The sequence below is a fragment of the Pagrus major genome, chromosome 16, assembly GCF_040436345.1.
Source record: "Pagrus major chromosome 16, Pma_NU_1.0".
In the NCBI taxonomy this organism is placed as follows: Eukaryota; Metazoa; Chordata; class Actinopteri; order Spariformes; family Sparidae; genus Pagrus; species Pagrus major.
Window position 1 is genome coordinate 10,491,615 of NC_133230.1, and position 20,324 is coordinate 10,511,938.

The following is a 20,324-nucleotide window of genomic DNA, read 5'->3' on the forward strand; positions in this document are numbered from 1 at the left end:
TGAATGTGACGGATTAGCAAACATCTAGAGATGATCTCAGTCTTCAAACATTTTTCAGATAAAACACGTTACAGAACACAAAACTGAAGCTCTTCAACATCAAGATTACTCAAATATAGACAGAAGTACTACAGAAGTGGAATCAGTAGAAGCTGTGATAAGCAGCAGTGAATAATTCAAGTACTGTAAGCAAATACAAGTCCTAGGTACTCGTACATGAGTGTCTTTATGCAACCTACTTCTACTCCACTACATTTAGTTACAAGTTGCTATTCAGATTACAATTTTTCATACTCTTCATCTCCAGTGTCTCAACAGAGACACAGCTGTCTCTACCCTGTCTCTGCTCTGTCTCTGGTCCTCGGGGCTGCAGGCCTGTCTCTGCTCTGTCTCTACTCTGTCTCTGGTCCTCGGGGCTGCAGGCCTGTCCCTGCTCTGTCTCTACTCTGTCTCTGGTCCTCGGGGCTGCAGGCCTGTCTCTGCTCTGTCTCTACTCTGTCTCTGGTCCTCGGGGCTGCAGGCCTGTCTCTACTCTGTCTCTGCTCTGTCTCTGGTCCTCGGGGCTGCAGGCCTGTCTCTGCTCTGTCTCTGCTCTGTCTCTGGTCCTCGGGGCTGCAGGCCTGTCTCTGCTCTGTCTCTGCTCTGTCCCTGGTCCTCGGGGCTGCAGGCCTGTCTCTGCTCTGTCTCTGCTCTGTCTCTGGTCCTCGGGGCTGCAGGCCTGTCTCTGCTCTGTCTCTACTCTGTCTCTGGTCCTCGGGGCTGCAGGCCTGTCTCTGCTCTGTCTCTACTCTGTCTCTGGTCCTCGGGGCTGCAGGCCTGTCTCTGATCTGTCCCTGGTCCTCGGGGCTGCAGGCCTGTCTCTACTCTGTCTCTGCTCTGTCTCTGGTCCTCGGGGCTGCAGGCCTGTCTCTGCTCTGTCCCTGGTCCTCGGGGCTGCAGGCCTGTCTCTGCTCTGTCTCTACTCTGTCTCTGCTCTGTCCCTGGTCCTCGGGGCTGCAGGCCTGTCTCTGCTCTGTCTCTACTCTGTCTCTGGTCCTCGGGGCTGCAGGCCTGTCTCTGCTCTGTCTCTACTCTGTCTCTGGTCCTCGGGGCTGCAGGCCTGTCTCTGCTCTGTCTCTACTCTGTCTCTGATCTGTCCCTGGTCCTCGGGGCTGCAGGCCTGTCTCTGCTCTGTCTCTACTCTGTCTCTGGTCCTCGGGGCTGCAGGCCTGTCTCTACTCTGTCTCTGCTCTGTCCCTGGTCCTCGGGGCTGCAGGCCTGTCTCTACTCTGTCTCTGCTCTGTCTCTACTCTGTCCCTAGTCCTCGGGGCTGCAGGCCTGTCTCTGCTCTGTCTCTGCTCTGTCTCTACTCTGTCTCTGGTCCTCGGGGCTGCAGGCCTGTCTCTGCTCTGTCTCTGCTCTGTCCCTGGTCCTCGGGGCTGCAGGCCTGTCTCTGCTCTGTCTCTGGTCCTCGGGGCTGCAGGCCTGTCGCTCCTGCTCCCGCTGAAAGCGCTCTGGCCGTCAGCCAATCGGGGCGGAGCCGGACGTGACGTAGCTTCTAGCACTAGGAAGCCCCGGGAGTGGCGCGCCAAATTTCAAAGGACTTCCTCCTGGGAGGAAAGGAGGAGAAAAGCCGCACTGAAGCCTGACGAACAACGGCGATAAAAACCTGCAGAAACAAAAACTTCATCTACCTGAAGGAGTTAAACCCGCCGGTCGAGCCGGTCACCGTGTCGGAGGAGTATTTCCACAGTAACTCGGAGTGAAGCTGCTGTTGTTGTAAGTGGCAGCTTTGACTTTCATTCTGTCTACAAGGAACTGACGACAGCTAGCTTAATCCTGTGTGTGACTGACAAGCTAAAAATCAGGACTGCGGTGTCGTCTCTGCTCTTATTCCCCTCATGTTAACTTTAACTAACTCGTGCTCGAGTAGATATGCATGTTACACGAAGATATATGCAGTTATTGTTGCAAAAAAGAGGCTTTTACTTGACAAGCTGTTCACGTCTGCTGGTTATTGTTGCTTGCTTTGTGCGCTGATCCCATGATTTGTCAGTGGGTCTGCGTGCAGCTGATGTCCGGCATGCGGTGCAGCTAGCACAGTGAAGCTGACAGTGTTCATGGCCTGTTGGAAATGTAGCTTCTGCGTGTTTCTGTTTCACTCTTGACATTTCATTTAACACGAGCCTGCAATGAAACGATTAAACGAGTTTTTTTTGTTTTTTTTTGTTGGTGCTTTTATGTTGTCTAAAGTGTCAAGTAAATTATATTTACACAGTTTCCAGCACATTAAGTAGAGCAATTAAGAAGTGAGAGACGTTTTTGTTTCATTTTTCTTTCTGTTTTTCTTTCAGATCAGACAGTCCTCAGCTGCTGCGCCCTGTCAGGCTTCCCCACCTGTGAGACGGCTGATGTCAATTGATGTCAGGAGCCTGGGATTTTAATCTCACACTCACACACACAGAGGCTCAGATGACAGCTGTTCAGACCTGAAAATATTAAACGTCAGGACTCCAAAAGTCACGGCTGTCAAGTTTGTTGGCAGGTTTACTTTCCTCGCTTTTAAATGTTTACTGCACCTTTCGAATTAGCAGCACAGCGACACACAGGCTGTCCACCATCGCTGAAGCTCTCTATTCTCAAATCCTCCAGCTTATAGCCTCTCACTCCATGGGGGATTTAGTCTGTTTGAGTTTGAGCTCATAATAGTGTGCAGAAGCTCATTTCCACACTTCACCAGCTTATACAGTACTCTATATCCTCATTATTTATTCATGTATTCGGGATACAACAAGCCATCAGCTCCTCATACTAATGCAAACATCTGTTGCTCAGAGCTGCTGCTGCACCTGCCTGTAACCTTCACACTCGGTGCTTTCTGGCAGAATATTTTATCTTTATGTTAGCAGTCAGCACTCTTTGGTCAAATGCCTTCAACTTAACTTCTAACCTCTAGTAAAGAGTTGTATCTCACGATGGATTGCAGCCTCCTGTAACTCGGGGCCTGTCACAGATAAGGGCTAGGCGGTGGCAGACAATCAAACCTTTCAGTCATGCTGTCAGGGGTGCAGCCATGCTTCCAGCTGCTTCGGATCGGTTCGTCAGCTGGCGACTCTGCAAGGGACCTGTACACGTTCAGGCCGGCGCTGAGCCACTCTGTGTTCCGTCTGGGCCGGGCGGCGGAGCTCTGCGATGTCACGTTGGACTCGACGTCCGTGTCACGAATCCACGCTGAGCTGCACGCAGAGAAGGAGGCCAGCGGAGGTGACGTAGCACCGCAGGAGGAGGGCTGGAGGGTGCACATCAAGGACAGGAGCAGTCATGGTGAGAGTCACACACACACACACACATCTACACCTCAAAATGAGACTTGCTCACACCGCTACAGTCATTGTGGAAGAAGGATTGAGGTGAAGTTACACCCTGATTACAAGAAATATTACTTCTGCTGAAGGGAAACACATTCTCACATCGACACACTCTTACTTTTTGTTAATTGTTCGTAGAAAAAAGTAAAAATATCTGTGTTGAAGACAGATGAATACACACTTTGCTTGTGTAACAGAAATAGAAATGATTTGAAGCTGAACTGGGCCCACACACATTTGGATTGACAGGAGTCAACACACACACACACACACACACACACACACACACACACACACACACACACACTATTCTCTTCTACAGAATAACTGACAGAAACACTAAAACTAACACCTGCAGTCAGACAGCAGCTGACTCCCACAAACAAACGCATACACAGATATGAACCGCCTGAACACAGCTGTAGATATGCAGACAAGGTGAAACCTCAGATTATCACACACACGCACACACAGACACACACAGTGGGAACTAAATGCCTCTCTCCACTTTAAAAACTTTTCATTTATCTCTCCCGCCAGGACTTTTTTTTTTTTAATCCAATTTAGAGTTGCAGAACGCTCTCAGCCCATTGAAGCACGTAGTCTTCCCAGTTTGATTCACTATGAAACTAAATCACTGAAATTGGAGTTTGATAGTGGTGATAAGGAAGTAATTAAGGATCATCTTAACATCTCCCGATCTTTGACCTTGATTTAATGGTCTCTCTGAATTGGAGCACAAAGCGTGATGCCAGCTCCAAACTGATTACAAAGAAAGGGGAATGTATTTAAACTTGAGTGCTCCAAATCTGTGGAGCTGAAGGCTGCTGGAGGGAAAAATACCATCTTCCAGTTTTGATGATAGTCTGTGACAGTCTTTCCAAAAACAAAAAAAAAGTGTCCAGTTAGATTGAAGTCTGGTAAAGAACAAAGCATATGATTTGCACCATTTTTCAAACCTCAAGGTGTTTTTTTGGGTCGATTTTAGAAAACTTACTGCTGACAAAGAAAGTAGACAACGTTGCTGGTGGAGAGAAAACAGAAAGACGAGACAAAAACCAGTCTGCATGCATTGAGTTGGACAATTAAAGCAACACAGTGTAGGACTATGTAGATTTATTTAGTCTCATTCTTAGGTCTCCAAGAGGACGTCCTCAAATGTCTTGTTTTGTCCACAACCAAAAGATATTATAAATAAAGATAGTATAGATACTCAGACTGCTGTCACAGAGCAGTAAAGAAAACAGGAAATAACCACATTTAAGAAGCTGGAATCAGAGAATAAAAAAACAACAACCTCCAAACTGGTTAATCAAATATCAAAGTAGTTGGCCATTAATTTAATAGTTGTAGATGTTTTCTTTATACCAAAACAACTTTATGCTTAAAAGTAGAGCCGAAACAATTCTTTGATTAGTTGCTAATGGACAGAAAATGAACCTACAGCTATTTTTTATAATCGATTACTCATTTAAGTCATTTCTCAAACAAAAAGATATCAAACATTTCCTAGTTCCAGTGACTTAATTGTGCTTATATACGTTGCTTTTCTTTGTTGTATGTGATTATGAATTAAATCTCTTTAGATTTTGGACTCTTGATCGTACCTGGTGGACAGATTTCACTATTTTTTTAGTTTTTGTAAACCAAATACTTCACTGATTAATCAAGAAAATAATCAGCAGTGTAGAAACTTGTTAGTTTTAGCCCCACTTGAATGAAATAAAAAGAGACAGTTAAATCTGCAAAAAAAGCCATAATTGTAAGTGCCTATTAGCTGTGAAGCTGCCATATATATACCAAAACATGCCACTAGATGCATTCAGCTCTGGATGACAACATAATTACACATATAATGTATACAATGTTTGAAGGAAAATCAACCAAGTCTGTTTCATTTAGTCTCAGCTGGTGGTAAAACAGATCTGATGCACTGGGTGAATGTTTAAAGGGGTTAAAGAGGAGTAATGATGAGCAAAATGTTTAAACAAGATTAATGAGAGCTAAAGATGGATATGATGTCGGTTAGAAGGACACAACCTTCCAGTGTATGTACAGGGAGGACAGAGATACTACATCTCACTACCTCAGTTTGCTAATGGTTTTTAGTGAAACCTGAAGTGCACGGGAAGCGGTACAAGGTGAGGAAGGAGGAGATTGAGAGTGAAAGTCTTCTCTTAAGGCCAGCGGACTGTGTCTGACAGGCTCCGAATCTAAACTGCACCCTCACTGTCTAATTTTTCAAGTAATTTCACAGTCTGTTTCACACATTTTTCATTCCTGCTATTAAAATTACATTTTAGTATTCACTGTGCATTTCTCATTTTGTGCTGTGCTGTCATGGCCATTTGATTGCCTTGTAGCCTTGCAGCTCCTATATTCTAGGTCCATTTCACAGACTGTTTTACATTTTGCCTCAATTCTGGAAGCTGTAAACACACTGATAGTCGACAAATGACTTTATTTTGACGCTCCGCTCGCTTGATTTGTTCTTTTTTTGACAGACGTTCTCATTTTAAAAAGTTCTGTGAGAAGGTGACTTTGCCTTCAACTGCAAAGCTCTTGCCTGTTTATGTGTGTTTGTCTGGACTGATCATTTGGACCACCACTGACATTTCAGATTAAGAGTCTCTAAGCATCTTAACCATTAAAATTCAGTAATTAATTGCCTTCAGTTTGTAATGAAGCACTTTACACATTAAATTAAAACACATTAAATCTTCACCTCCTCTTTCTCTTGTGTTGACAGGCACTTGGGTCAATGAGGTCCGCCTGCAGCCCGGCGTCCAATGGGAGCTCTCAGACGGTGACACGCTGACCTTCGGTGGTCAGTCGGCTGCAGGGAGCCCCGAGTTCTACTTCCTCTTCCAGAAGGTCAAAGTTCGCCCGCTTGACTTTGATGCTATCACGATTCCAAAGGTAATCTTTGTTGTTGTTTTTAAACACAGATTCAGGGGAGGTAGTTGCAGTTGTTTATAATGGTACTGCATCAATCACAGATAAATACATTTATTTATTGCACATAAAGCTATCGACGAACTGTGTAAGTTAGGGGTTAATCAACAAGTCTGGACTTTATTTTTCTGCTTTCTTGAAAGTTGGTGCCACTGTTGTTGGCTACTAAGGCTCGACCATTTCATTATTGAGTTATCTGTTCATTAATTTCACAATCAGACAATCGTTCAGTCTATAAGATGTCAAGTACTGAAAAATGCTCATCACAATTATCCAAAGTGACTTTTTCATATTGCTTCTTTTGTCCAACAAACGTTCAAAACCCAACGACTATCTTAAATGTCAGAAATTTTCTTTTAATCATGGTTGCAGCTCTGTCGACTATGTTACAATACAGACTGTTCACAGGTGAACAAGTTTTCCAGTATGACCTCAAATGGTCACATGATCCACCCAAGATCATCGAGTCATAGAGTGGCTGTGTGAAGAGTTGGGATAATGAGTTTAGATGCACATTGAAAACAGCAGGCACGTTTTCTCTCAAGACAAACTTACTGTAAATGCTCGGCAAGCAGATGGCACACAATTATTCAAATTTTAATAACTTTTTAGTTGATGGCACCTCTCACTGTTGTGCCACAGGGAAAAAATGAACGTCTGCAGTGATATTCTGTATTTTTCTAGATTGCACTGTCCTGCTGCTGTAAACACTCACTAGAGCACTAAATGTGTTTTAATCCAACTCTGGAAATATATAATACTGCTGTTCTTATCCTTTACTGTCCCTCCCACTCATGCTGTAACAGTGTGCATGCGTTGTGACAATGAAGTACTTGGTTCTGGTTCAGGTGTCCACCAGGTGGCATATGAACATTCAATATTTCACTGACAGAACTGTTAATGCAATATCATATTTTGTACTTCAATTAATAACTTTCTCTTTCATAAATTGTAAGAAAGTGTGCCGTAAAATGTTTTGAAAAGACTTTTTTGAAAAATAATTCTGCCAAACAAACATCAAACATCTGCTCCAAATAGATAATTATATTTGGGCTTTTCAGCATAAAGCTCTAATTTAAATATACTTGTATCTTGTCTCCTAGGCAGGCACCTTCTCCTCAGACTTACAGAACCGGATCCGAACCAATCCGGACCGCAAGGAGGCCGCCAACCTGGACCTGTCCAAGCTCTCCATCAACCGGGCCACCGTCATCCTCAACTCCATTGGCAGCCTGAGTAAGATGAAGGGCAGCGCCTGGACCTTTCAGAGGAGCCACAGCCACGAGGGAACCGCCTCGGACCCCGGCTCCTCCTCCTCGCCGCCCCTGGCTGTGGGTCTCTCCTCTCTGCTCCCTCCCTCAACACCCCCAACATTCGCCTCCGCAGTTTCAGTGCCTTCAACAAAGTCCCTCCAGTCAACCTCCAGGAGCAGGAGAAAGTCGGCGCACACGGTGCTCCTCGAGGATGACAGCTCGGATGAGCCCAGAAGTCGAGGAGGTGAGGTTCAGCAAAATGCTTAAAACGTACCACTGTTCACTTTGTAACTTGAAGTACTTCACCGCTGGATAAATGGTCCTTGGATAATTCTGGGCTGTCTATGCAGTCGAAAGACAAATCCATTTGAGATTGGTGCCACATGACCAGAGAAAACAGAAAAAGGGCAGTGGTATTTCCTTTTTGCTTAAAAGGTAGAAAACCTACAACAACCAGAATGCACTGCACCGTACCTGACTAATAAATGCGCCTGCTAATGGGTGACATACATGGAGTTGGGCGGTGCTTTATTTTGGCTCAGTCTGTTTTGAAACAGGAGACTGTACGGCAGACAGCTGATAACAAACAATATCATATAACATCTATTCGTTCACTAAAATATGTCTGTGAAATATTTCAGGAGAGAAATCGACGATGAACAGGACCGTGGTTCATATTTGATCAGCACTGCCTTGTTTTACAAACTTTGGCTGCTGTTAGTTTGAACAAACAAAACTCAGACAAATGCAGGCTTCTGTTGTGATCACCTCTCCAATATCAATAATCTTATTTCAATGTCGTTCAGCTCCAGCAGGAGGTGTGGACGACGGACAGAGAGCGAGGGGGAAGAAGCGGCGGCGGCTCTACAAATCTGAGTCGGAGGGTTTTACTTCTCCTCCTCCTCTGCCGCTGCAGCCCAAGAGCCACAACGATGTCCGGCGGCCTCTGGAGGCCAAGCCCTTTCCCGTCGGCATCAGGACCATCGGCAGTTTCCACGGTGCCATGACCAACAGTAGACTCAACCACCACATCCTGCAGGCGTCATTCACCAACCCCGCTGTTCACAAGCAGGAAGTGCAGCCGATGCACCGGGTCCAGACGGTGATGCACGGCAACATCGCGGCTTTCCGCCAACAGAAACCTGCGCACATTTCTCCGATGGCACAGAGAGGCAGGCGGAGAGCTCATAGCTCTCCAGTTTTCTCCCCTCTGGTGGTCGGAGGGGAGAACTACAGCTTGGCCTCGCCTTCAGTGAGGGTCTGCACAGAGGACAGAGGCAGGGTGCAGTTCAACAGATTCCACCATCCAGCAAGGTAAAGTGTTTCGGGAGGTTTACAGAAATCTGTGTCTTTGCCACCAACCAAGGCTCCTTATTTATTTGTAGAATATTAAGGTGATTTTTGCAGCTCTAAGATTATTCTGAAGGCATCCTGAGAGTCACCAAAGTCACATTTTTGTTTACATTTTATAATCCCACTAAATACAAATGAGTAAGAAGTGTTGCATAAAAAGAAGTCATTGTTTGATTAAAGTTAATCTGTAGCAAATGTTGAGTGAAGACCCAGATTTTCTGAAATATTTACACATTAAATCCTCCTTAATACTTTGTGTCTTCATTTTTTCACCGTGTGAACCTCCTTCTATTCCTTCTTTCTCTCCGTTTTCTTTCCTCCTCGCAGCAAACGACGAGGCCGCCCCAGAAAACACCCTCTTCCTCCCCGGCCTTCACTGCCCTCTCCATCCTCCTCATCTTCCTCCTCTACCTCCTCTGCCTCATCCTCCTCCGGCTCCTCCTCTTCCTCCTCTGACGATGAGGACGATGATGATGAGGAAGACGAGGAGGTGGCCGTCGGGGCGGTGGAGCCCTGTGCGGCACCGCGGTGCCGGCTGCCTCAGCAGGACACGGTGCAGTGGATCCAGTGCGACGTGTGCGACGCCTGGTACCACATAGACTGTCTGCATGTCAACCGCAAGAAGCTCCTGAAGGACCCCAACGCCGACTTCCACTGCGGATGTCGCTGATAGGAGGAAAACCAAGTTCGCTCCAGTTGCCACAGTTCACCCTTTTACATGTTCACACTTGAAATAAACAGACTTTTCATTGAAGACAGGCTACTTCTTCTAATGGTCACTGGGCTGCTCTACTCAAGCACACAGAGCTTTTTTTCTTACCTCAAGAGAAGATGGAAAAGAGTTTTCTTCAGTTTTTACATCCTGGTCTTCCAAAGTTTGAGGATGTGTGACCCGACAGTCACACAGCTGCTTCACAAACCTCTCGCCCTCTTAGTTTCAGGGCTCAGGCTTTGGAGGAGGTGTAATGAAATGTCTTTGGTCGGATTTCATTATGGCGTTGACTGCCTGGAGAGGTGCGATCACGGTGGGAAAACATGATAAAATGTTTCTAAGCACACTCCCACCACGGCTGTCGTTGACCAGGAGGCAACATTCAGGAAGATTAATGAAATGTTTCAGATCAGGCTGCAACAGCAGGACTCTATATGGGCGATGGCACTGTATTAGACGTCTCAGTGCAGCCACCTTCACTATTTTCAAAATCAGGCCAATTTTTCAAGGCAGGACAGGACCTTCAGTGAACATTTACTGATGGTGTGATTGCTCAAAAAAACTCTCTCCCCCTCAAAATAAATCGGTGCTGGGCTGGTGTTTTCCCACCTCAGCGATAACGGCGATGAAATGTTTCCGTGCAGCTCTCCTGTGTGGCAGCAGCTGTCTGGGAGTGGGCGTGTGATGTTTCAAGACAATTAAACGCCAGGAAAATGTGTCAGCAGACTTCTATTGTTGCTGCTGATCAGAGGTGCTCTGGGGACGATAATCAAATGTTTCAAGGCACTTCAGCAGAGGCAGCTGCTGGGAGGAGGAATATGTACAGTGGGGCTGTGTTGCTTGAAGATGTCTGACTGTAGGCTGAGAGCGTGTCTGCTGCTGGTTTTGGAGGACTCATTACCAGTGAAATGTCATGAAATATCATCCGCTGATGTAACGGGATAATCGGATGAAATGACGTCATCATCTCTGACTGGTGGGTTGAGTGTTGATGATTTGAAGGTCTCCTCTTCAGATCAGTCTCCACCTCAAGTCTCTTCACACTGCTGAGCTCTTGGGCCAAAGCTGACGATTTTGTCCTGTGTGAAATGGGCTGGACCTGACACGACTGTTCTCCACTACAGAACAGTAGATGTACAAGTATTTGCTCAGGTGCTGCTTGAGTAGAATAAAATCATAGTGTAGGAAACTCTTCTCTTAAGCACCTTTTCTATTATTTAATCCAAAATGTTTGACTTTGCTCGCCTCACATGGACAAAACCGGCCTCTTTGGTTTCTAAAACAGCATTTTTGAGCAGCTTACCCTCTGCACCACTTGTATAAGCTTGATAATATTCAGATTTACAGCTATTCAGATAATGGTAGTGTTAAAATAGTCTTTGTCAGGGCTGGTGTTGTGTAAAAATGGGTCTAGCAAACTTTACTTTGATTATACCACTGTGGCAGACCTGCAGTTTTTTGAGAAGAGAGGAAGGTGGAAGAAAAATGAAAATGATTCTTGAGCAATAAAATAATAATCATCTTTGGCTTCACTGAAGCTCGCAGACTGATTACACAGTGACTCTCAGCTACATCACTGCCACTGCTATGCCAACTAGATTGTTGGTTAAGTAGCTGTCGAGACAAAAATTGTTTGGGGTCAGCGGATTCATTTTAAAACCCAGTAACAGCGTTCAGTGAAAACAATAATTCTGTTTAACGGATTTAAAGGATTCAGTCATTGTCTGCTCGCCCTCACGCTGATGGAAAGTCGGGTGAAGTTTCGTAGTCCACAAAACATTTTTCATATCTGGAGCTTCACAGCAAAAACAGCACGACAGCATTCTCCTAAACAACAGCAGAAGCTGAGGAAAATGAACCCAGCGTGAACTCAGCATGAGGGTGAGTAGATAATGACTCGGTTTTCACTTTTGGGTGAACTGTTCCTTTCAGTTAATGTTGTGTTACTACTCAAAAGGCTCCAGGCTCACTTCAGATAATCCCGTTGACAGTTTGACAACATATCACCGCAAAAATAACAACATGTTGTTTTTAATATTGTGAGGCTTCATCACCTCACTGCAGTAATACAATATCAATTATTTAGGATTTAACAAAATAGCTTGATACTATAATACAGACTGTCAGGACCTGTTTGGTTCTGTTGAGCAGTGGTTTACGGAAATGTAAAAGGACAAAAAAAAAAAGTTTTCTCTGTTGATCTTCAGCCAGTTGTTTTGATTTTGTGTGTTTCTTGTTTGCCAGTAAAGATGTCAGTGTTACATATTGTTTTTGTCTCTTAGATTTGGGGCTCTAAAGATATTTAAATGCCTGTTTGTCTGTTGAGGTTCGCTCAAAGAAATGTGTTAACTTCACCTCATCACTCGTAGTCGTTCCCAATGTCATACTGCATGTTCCTCGCTTTCGTGAGGCATGCCACACAGTTTCAAAGAAAAAATGCAACCACTGAGAGACTGATGTACCTTTTTAATTGGTGAGAAGGTAAAATTGGCAGTGTGACACAAACTTTAACAACCTCCAATACTATGGCGCCTGTGTGATATCAAATATGGAGAAAGGTTTTCAGTGCAAATCACTGGATCGTTTTGATTCACAACGCAGCTGTTAGGAACATTCACTGTGTCACACTGCTGCTTCTACCTCAAAGTTTTGACTCTGTCTAGATTTTGAGGCAGTGCAGATGGGCAGTTTAAAACCACCCTGAGGGAAACGGTGGAGCTGAGACCCTTAGTCGATTTAATAGATTAGAAAAATTGACAGAAAAATAATCCACAATTATTTTGATCATTATTTATTGAAGCAAAAAACGCCCCAAATATCACAGCTTCTCAACATGGACAGCTTGCTGCTTCTGTTGTGTAGAATTGCAAATTTAATATTTGTGCATTTGTTAAAGATGTTGTCTCTGGTTGTGCTTTAAGGTCCAGTGTGTAGGATTTAGGTGCAGAAATGGAAAATAATACTCATCATGACAGCACCAATGAGGTTTTATTGAGGAATAACCATGGACCAAAAGGGAAAATCATCACCTTCTTCAAAGACGACATCAGAAGATGGTAGAAAAGATTGAAGCCAGACAAGACGTATTATTCAGCGGAGGAGATAGTGGGTTGACAATCAAGGCCAAACGCATACAGTGGCTTGGGAGTGTGTCACCGCTGCACATTGTTCATAAAGCTCATTCAAAGTCGACCACAGGCTTGGAAACGTGTCCCAAACTGCAACACATCTACAAAACCAACAGGAACTTTACTTACAGTCAAATCTATCATTTCTGTATCAAAGTAAAGTTTCATAAATAACTACTTAAAGGTGGTTTTCTGCTTAAATCAGACTTCAAAATAGGCCCCTGAAAGTAAGTGTTGTGTTTCACTACCTTAGAATGAGTCTTGTATATCTACAGAAGGAGCTATCATGGTGTCTGGTGTCTAGAAAGGATAAAACACTTTCTATAAAGACGGCCGTCAACGTTTTCAGCGGCCATCGTAGGGAAGGGTGACACGGGGGATGTTAAGTTGTTTGAAGTGTGCAAACCTCATCGCTAGATGCTACTAAATCCTACACACTGACCTGTTATTGATAAAGGGCTTTTTTTTGACATTCAGAATGCATACCTCCGCCAAGGGCCAACAGTCCCCTTATATTCAATCGACCCTCATCCAATATCAAACTGAACAGCCCTGTATCGATCCACACCAAGTTGTACTCACTCACAGATACCAGCCACCCCATTTATCAGGAGCTAAATTAAGGAAAATGTTGAAGAAAGTGAGCAAAAATTCCTTGCTCTGCAGCAAAAGTTAATGGGGTCTATTCTTGGTCCATCCTCCATCCAAGTTTCATGGAAATCCGTTCAGTAGTTTTTGTTTCCCTGCTGACAAACAAACGAACACGAGTGAAAACAGAACCTCCTGCGTGGAGGCAACAATGGACAGATATGTTTTGCATCGCCTCTTCCCTGTAACGTCTTCAACAGCTTTTACAGATGAAATCAAGCTTGTAGCCAATATGTTTGATCATTGCACTGCCGTGGTCGCCTCATTGTTTCAGTATTTCATTGGTGCCATCTGCTCACTCACGGGTTGACATTTTTATTGGTTATTTCTGCTTACTGTTAAAATCCCACAACACAGGAGTCTGAGGTGAAATCACCCTCCAGTGATGAATTCAGAAAAGGGATTGTTTTGTAAATCGGGTCATATTTCATCATCTCTCAGTTCACAGGACTTTCACACTGCCTTCACTTTAATAATCACACTGAAATGCAGAAAAGCAGCACAGTTGGATTTTGTTGTTTTGTCTTTTTCGGGGGGGTTGTACAGAATTAAACCAGTTGTCATTATTCTCTGAGATCCACATCAAAGTTATCAGGGAAGAAAATAAAGACTATTCAGAAAACGTATCTTTTGTGTTGTCTTGTTTTATCTCCACAGCTGTATTTTTCCCCGAGACGCTGTGATGTAAAACACATCTCATTTATTATAGATTCCTCTGGCTCCACTCGTGATTGATGAAACATTGATATTAGAAAATGTACTACATTTGCATTTTGTTTTTCCTCCAGTCTTTTGTGTTGTTAGAAAAAAAACACCACGTCACTGATGTGATATATCTGGTTATTATTTTTTCTTTGAAATGATCACAGCAGAATGTGAATCAACACGCAAAGACAACATCCTCATAATTGAAGCCCATTATCTCACATCTTCTCTGTACTTCATAATGGATTTGTCTTATCTGGGTTCTCCATGCATGAAGTTACTTTTGTTCACAGAATTACTGCTTACAGCGTTTCTGGTTTGATGGTTTACAGACGAGACGATACGAGCAGAGTTTTGTTCTTTGGTAAATTAACCTGCTGACACATGATCATAGATATACACGGATATGTTAATGTAGATTGCATATATTATATCCTCATGTACCTAACATAAATGATAATGTTTAGTCTGAAGAAGAGTTCAGCGTGTAAGATCACTTCAGGAGTTATGATGAAAACAATCTAAAAAGCGTCTTGTGATGGGATCACGCCTGCTGCGACACCCGTCAACGTCTTCACACTCCGACCCGTGACTTCTCAGTAGTGATTACTACATTATTGCACAAGACAACACTCATCTTTAAACTCTTTTTGATCCCACCTAAGTTTTGTGACTGCGTCTTAAGCGAGTGTGATGCTATTGTGCTGACAAGAATCTGTCCACAGACGGACAAGCTGAAACAATACCAGCTGCACTTTAGCTGAGGAGCGATTGGAACTGAGTCACAAGCAAATGTGGGCCAGGGGCCTTCCTCCCTGGTTCCGGCAGCCTTGCTCAACCTTAATTTTTTTTTAATCACTATTTAATCTGGCCTTTTCATGGGCATGGTTAGTGACCGAAAAAACAAGATCCCGGATCCAAGCAGCCAAAATTAGCTTCCTCTGGAGGGTGTCTGGGCTCGGGCTTAGAGATTGGGTGAGCTCGGAGTAGAGCTGCTGCATCGAAAGGAGCCAGTTTATGTGGTTCGGGCATCTGATTAGGATGCCTCCTGGGCGCCTCCCTTTGGAGGTATTCCAGACACGACCAACTGGGAGGAGACCCCGGGGCAAGACCAGAACCCGCTGGAGGGGATTATGTATCTCATCTGGCCCGGGAACGCCTCAGGATCCCCCAGGAGGAGCTGGAAAGCGTTGAAGGACATCTGGAATACACTGCTGAGCCTGTGTTTGACAATGGATGGATGGTTGGGCCTTTTCACGGCTTTATTGATAGGAGACGGGATGAGAGAAAGGGGAAGACATGAGACAAAGGGCCACAGGTCGGATACAAAGGACACAGCCTCTGTATCATGCTACCACCTGAGCTACCGGGGCGCCCCTCGGCCTTCATTTTGATCTCAAGAGCAGTAAAATTTTGTGACTGCAACTTGCATTGTTATCAAAAATCTGTCCACAGACAGACATAAACACCTGGCAAAATACTCGAAGTCGCTTCTGTGTTAGCTCCCGCTATAAAAGGTGTCTCCGGGACCACATTTTACCATGATGACACACACAGGCAGTAACACGGAAGAAGTAAGAAATATGCAGCAGGGTTACCTTTTAGTAACAAAATGTTCAAAATGTTAATGGGTTCTTGTGTATTTTGGACTGTGCTGCTGTTGGATGGATGACAAAAGTGCAAATGTAAAAGGTTTTCATTTCAGAGCTGCAGGATCGAGTCTGAAAATAACCAACAATTTGAGTTTCTTTCTCAGAAAGTCTGCCTGTCGATTTTCTCCAGAGTTGATGCAGTATCTCATTTCAGGGCAAAATAAGATATGAGTGTATACACACACACAGACACACACAGCCCACACAAAGGGTTTGAAATCAGCTGTATATGATGCAGCATATTTGTTACTCACGACTGCAGGAAAGCCATTATACACTCACAGGCCGGTGGGTAGATATCGAGGAGACGGAGAGATTATGGAGCTGAAATGCCCGCTGCCTTGACCTGCAAAGGTGGAGGGAGACAATTACATTTGTCCGAACTGTTTCCATAGCAACATTCCTCTCTCTCTTCTCTTTTTATTTTTTTTTTTGGGGGGGGGGGGGGGGGGGGGGGGGTGAGGCTGCAAGAAGCCACTCAGCGCTGCATCCTGTAATAACAGCCGGCACCTTCTTTTCCCTGATGATGCATGGACTGAGACACAGGGTGAAAGGCAGATTCTGTTCATTTGAAACTACGGTGGAGGGACTATAGAGGTGTATATGTGTGTGTGCATGTATATGTGTATGTGTGTGTGTGTGTGTGTGTGTGTGTGTGTGTGAGATGGGTTACAGGTACAGGACACACACCAGTAATGAGTGAGGGCGTTTCCATCTTGTCTCAACGACTGTAAAAGGAGAGGTCAGAGCGACATGAAAGCAGAGGGCTGAAAACTGTAAAGCCCATATTACTCATCTAGCAGCTCTTTGGCACACACACACACACACACACACACACACACACACACACACACACACACACACACACACACACACAGGGTCATTTCTTCCCTATCTGTCATCAGGGCGCTGCAGCAATAAGCCTGCTCTCCTGAGTCTGGGTTTGGTGATTTGAGATTCTGCTGTTACGCCCTGATGAAAAGACGTCACGTCACGTCACGTCACGTCACGTCACGTCACGTCACGTCACGTGTGCAGACAGCATCTTTTCTCCAGGAATCAATCACAATCCACTTAACATTTCTCGAAATTGTTTACAGAGATAACGTCAGAAATGTCAGGGAATTTAAGAAACAACACCTTAAAGGCACAATATGTAACTTCTGCTGCTAGGGGTCTCTCAGTCTAAACAACACAAAATACATATGTAGCGTGGGATCATGGGAGTTGTCCCGAGTTTCTCTGGGTTTGAACATTGTTGGAAACATTTAGGATAATGTGAATACAAAACTCAATGAAACAAATAACAAAGGTCATGTTGATTTCAGACATTTTAATTCAGAAATGTTTTATATCTTTAAATTATGAATAATATAAATAATCTCGAGCCCAAACCCTGATGACATCATCAGGACATTAAGGTTTTGCAAAAATGACCCAAATGCAAGACTCCAAAAAGGCAGATTTGGTAAAAACACAGAGCGAGATTTAAACAACGAAAACTGACAGGCAACAACAACAGAAGAAGCAGGCTGAGACAAATCCAAAAAACCAAGGAGAAATTTACCGTGAGGAACGGGGACAGAGGCAAGAATACAGATGAAACAGCAGCGAACATATTTGAACTGACAACTGAAAGAGGGAAAACACACGGACTTACGCTGCGATCAAGACAACTCGGAGCTTGAAAATTTCCAACCTCCTACCAGAAAAAGTGCAATGAAAAGCCACAGGAAGTCAGAGTTCCTACTTGTAAACTCTAAAATCCATCCAGCCGACTTCACGAGGCAGCAGATGTCTGACGTCTCACAGCAATGGCAGCACCCATGTGGAGGGTGTAGGATGTATTTATTGAGAGTATACAGACAGTACTTGTATTAGGCTCGTGAATGGAGTATTTAGTATGTTTCCAACTATAAAAGAGCTGTAAAATAAAATATACAATGCCGTTTGTTACCTCATGTCATTTTTCTTGCCTTGTTTTCTTTATATATGTGAGGCTGCAGTCAGAAGTTCTGACCTCCAACTTTTGGCTGGAACGCAGCATAAGTTTTCTGAACACCTCCTTCTACTTACTGACAGGTTTTTTTACAGACAGACAGAGTCTGGTGAAAAAATTGATTGAGTGTCCCAAATATCCAGACTTTCAGTCTTTTTAATTGGTCAGGCTCCAAAAATACTGAATCCTACAATTTCCATTATGCATCTCAGCAGAGGTGTGAAAGCCCGGGCAGTCATTCCTCCGGTAGAAGTTCAGATACTTGTGTAAAAAAAAGATGTACTGTAGAAGTACTGATTCAACTTCTTTACTCAAGTCAAAGTAATAGAGTACAGGCTCTGAAATGTACTCAAAGTATTAAGGTAAAAAGTCTCCCTCTGAAGGACATTTCTGATCAAAGCTAAATGAAGCTCACGTCATATTAATGATGACATTAATGATTCACTATTAAACTTAAAGGTAGAATCAGCAGGATTTGTCCCAGCTGTTCCTGAATGCACCACAAAGATAGTTGATTGTTGAGTCTCATTCCCAGGACGTCAAATAACCACATCTTGGGTTGGTAAAGCGTCCCGAGCAGCAACAAAGTGAGAAAATAAGACAATCCAGGCAGAGGGCTGCAGGGTCTCTGCACATATTAGACACTAACATGCCTGGGGGGTTGGGATGGGATTGGTTAAAATCAGTCTTGTGATGTTGGGAAGGTGGTGTGCAGTGACGCAAAAATAAAAATAATCCCTAGTTCCTCTCAAATGCATTTTAACTGAAGTAATAAGCCTGTTTTGAAAATGTAAGGAGGAGAAAGTATATTAAGTATTTGTACTTCTTTACTTCCCACTTCTGTGTCAGAAGTGTTTTCTCCTCCACACCACCAGTTTCTGTTCAGAGGGAAATTTAAAAAAATTAATCTCAAACCCTCCTGACATCGCCAGCCTGTTAAGATTGTTTAAAAAGGACCCAAATGCAAGACTCCAAGCAGGCAGGTTGTAAAAACACAGAGTGAGCTTTAAAAAACATAAAAAATGGATGCAGAAAACAAAAACACCAGGCAACAAAAACAGAGGAAACAGACTGAGGCAAATCCAAAAAAAAACAAAGCATAAATCCAAAATCTAAACTGAGAACAAACTGACGAGGCGCGGGGAGCACAGGCAGGAATACAGATGAAACACCGGCAGCAAACGCAGACAAAGTGACAGCTTAAAGAGAGAAAACACAGACTAAACACACAGGAGGCTAATCAGGAACAGAGGGAACTAAAAAAAGGGCAAAGTCAAAGGCAGGAAGAAACACCAAGACAGGAAGTAGAACAACAGGATACATGAGGGTAAAACTTACAAAATAAAACAGTAAACAACTGAACTGTGAAATCAGTGGAGTGCCCCTTTAAAAAACACAACTGGATCACCTGAGCGGGACTCCAGCTCAGTACCTGAAGCCTGCTTGAGTTAATCGGAGGACAAACACACAAAGCAGGGCTGAAAGTCCTTTTGTGCTCTTGGATGTTGTTCAGAATCAGCCTCCACACACAAAAACAGACCTTAAACCAACACGAGATGGAAAACAAAGATAACAAATGCCAACTGATGCTCTGACTGCTGTTGGGTTACTGATTGTTGTTTCCTGGTGGGCCAGCAGGGGGCAGTGTCAGCCCGGCTCAGTGCAGCGGGCCCTCACAGAGGACAGTGAGCAGGATGAACACAGCCACTCCCTGCACATTACACCCACAATGGAGATCATACGTTTTCATTATTCCTCTCAGGGAGCACGGGGCGGTGTTATTTTGAATGCTCATGAGTTGTGAGAGGAGTCAGCAGTGGGAGGTGGGGTTCGGGTGGAGGGTGACGGTTGTATCTGAATGGTTTTAATGGATCACAGAGCTCAACTTCCTCTCATTCAGATCATATTACACAGACAGTGGAGCAGCTGCAGCTCACCTGCACGTTCCCATCGTGTTCTTCATACCTGTGTTGATGAGTTTCTGTGTGTTTGTGTGTGTGTGTGTGTGTGTGTGTGCCTCCCTGCTCAACTCTCTCTTCTATGTTTCAAAACAATGTGATTTCTCTTTTTGATCGTGCAAAGCTGAGGGATAAAAATGTGTGTGTGTGTGTGTATGTGTGTGTATATGTAGCTGCATCTTTCTGTGTATGTGTGTGTTTTATGTTTATGCCAATGACTGCACAAGACAGCAATGAGGCATGTTGGTGTGTGCATTGAGGATGAATTTCTGCACTGTGCACAGGCAAATGTAGGAGATGTTAATATGTGTGTGTGTGTGTGTGTGTGTGTGTGTGTGTGTTGTGTTTGTGTGTGTGTGTGTGTGTTACAGTCTTTCTGAGCCCTAATAGGATCTCAGGAGCAGCTGTCGATCCTCTCACTTCCACATTTTCCTCTCCTCTCCTCTCCTCTCCTCTCCTCTCCTCTCCTCTCCTCTCCTCTCCTCTCCTCTCCTCTCCTCTCCTCTCCTCTCCTCTCCTCTCCTCTCCTCTTCCTTCTCATTTACTCTCCTCTCTCCTCCTTGTTATCTTTCAAAGATGATCTTTGAGGAAAGATGACAACTCCCCATCGTAAT

The 20,324-nt window shown here is 44.2% G+C and overlaps 1 protein-coding gene across 1 annotated transcript; it reads left to right on the plus strand.

The window, feature by feature from the left end:
* The first annotated feature begins 1,619 nt into the window (after nt 1-1,619).
* On the plus strand, nt 1,620-14,022 carry tcf19l (transcription factor 19 (SC1), like). Its single transcript, XM_073482792.1, has 6 exons — nt 1,620-1,758; nt 2,334-3,303; nt 6,097-6,266; nt 7,406-7,799; nt 8,362-8,869; nt 9,236-14,022. Exons 2-6 carry the CDS (start codon nt 3,033-3,035, stop codon nt 9,576-9,578), a joined length of 1,686 nt encoding a protein of 561 aa, XP_073338893.1. The 5' UTR covers nt 1,620-1,758; nt 2,334-3,032; the 3' UTR covers nt 9,579-14,022.
* The last annotated feature ends 6,302 nt before the right edge of the window (nt 14,023-20,324 follow it).

Coding starts and splice junctions, on each gene's coding strand:
- tcf19l (XM_073482792.1), top strand. CDS start 3,033: ATGCTGTCAGGGGTGCAGCCATGCTTCCAGCTGCTTCGGATCGGTTCG. Junction 6,267..7,405: donor ATGCTATCACGATTCCAAAG/GTAATCTTTGTT, acceptor CTTGTCTCCTAG/GCAGGCACCTTCTCCTCAGA. Junction 8,870..9,235: donor AGATTCCACCATCCAGCAAG/GTAAAGTGTTTC, acceptor TCCTCCTCGCAG/CAAACGACGAGGCCGCCCCA.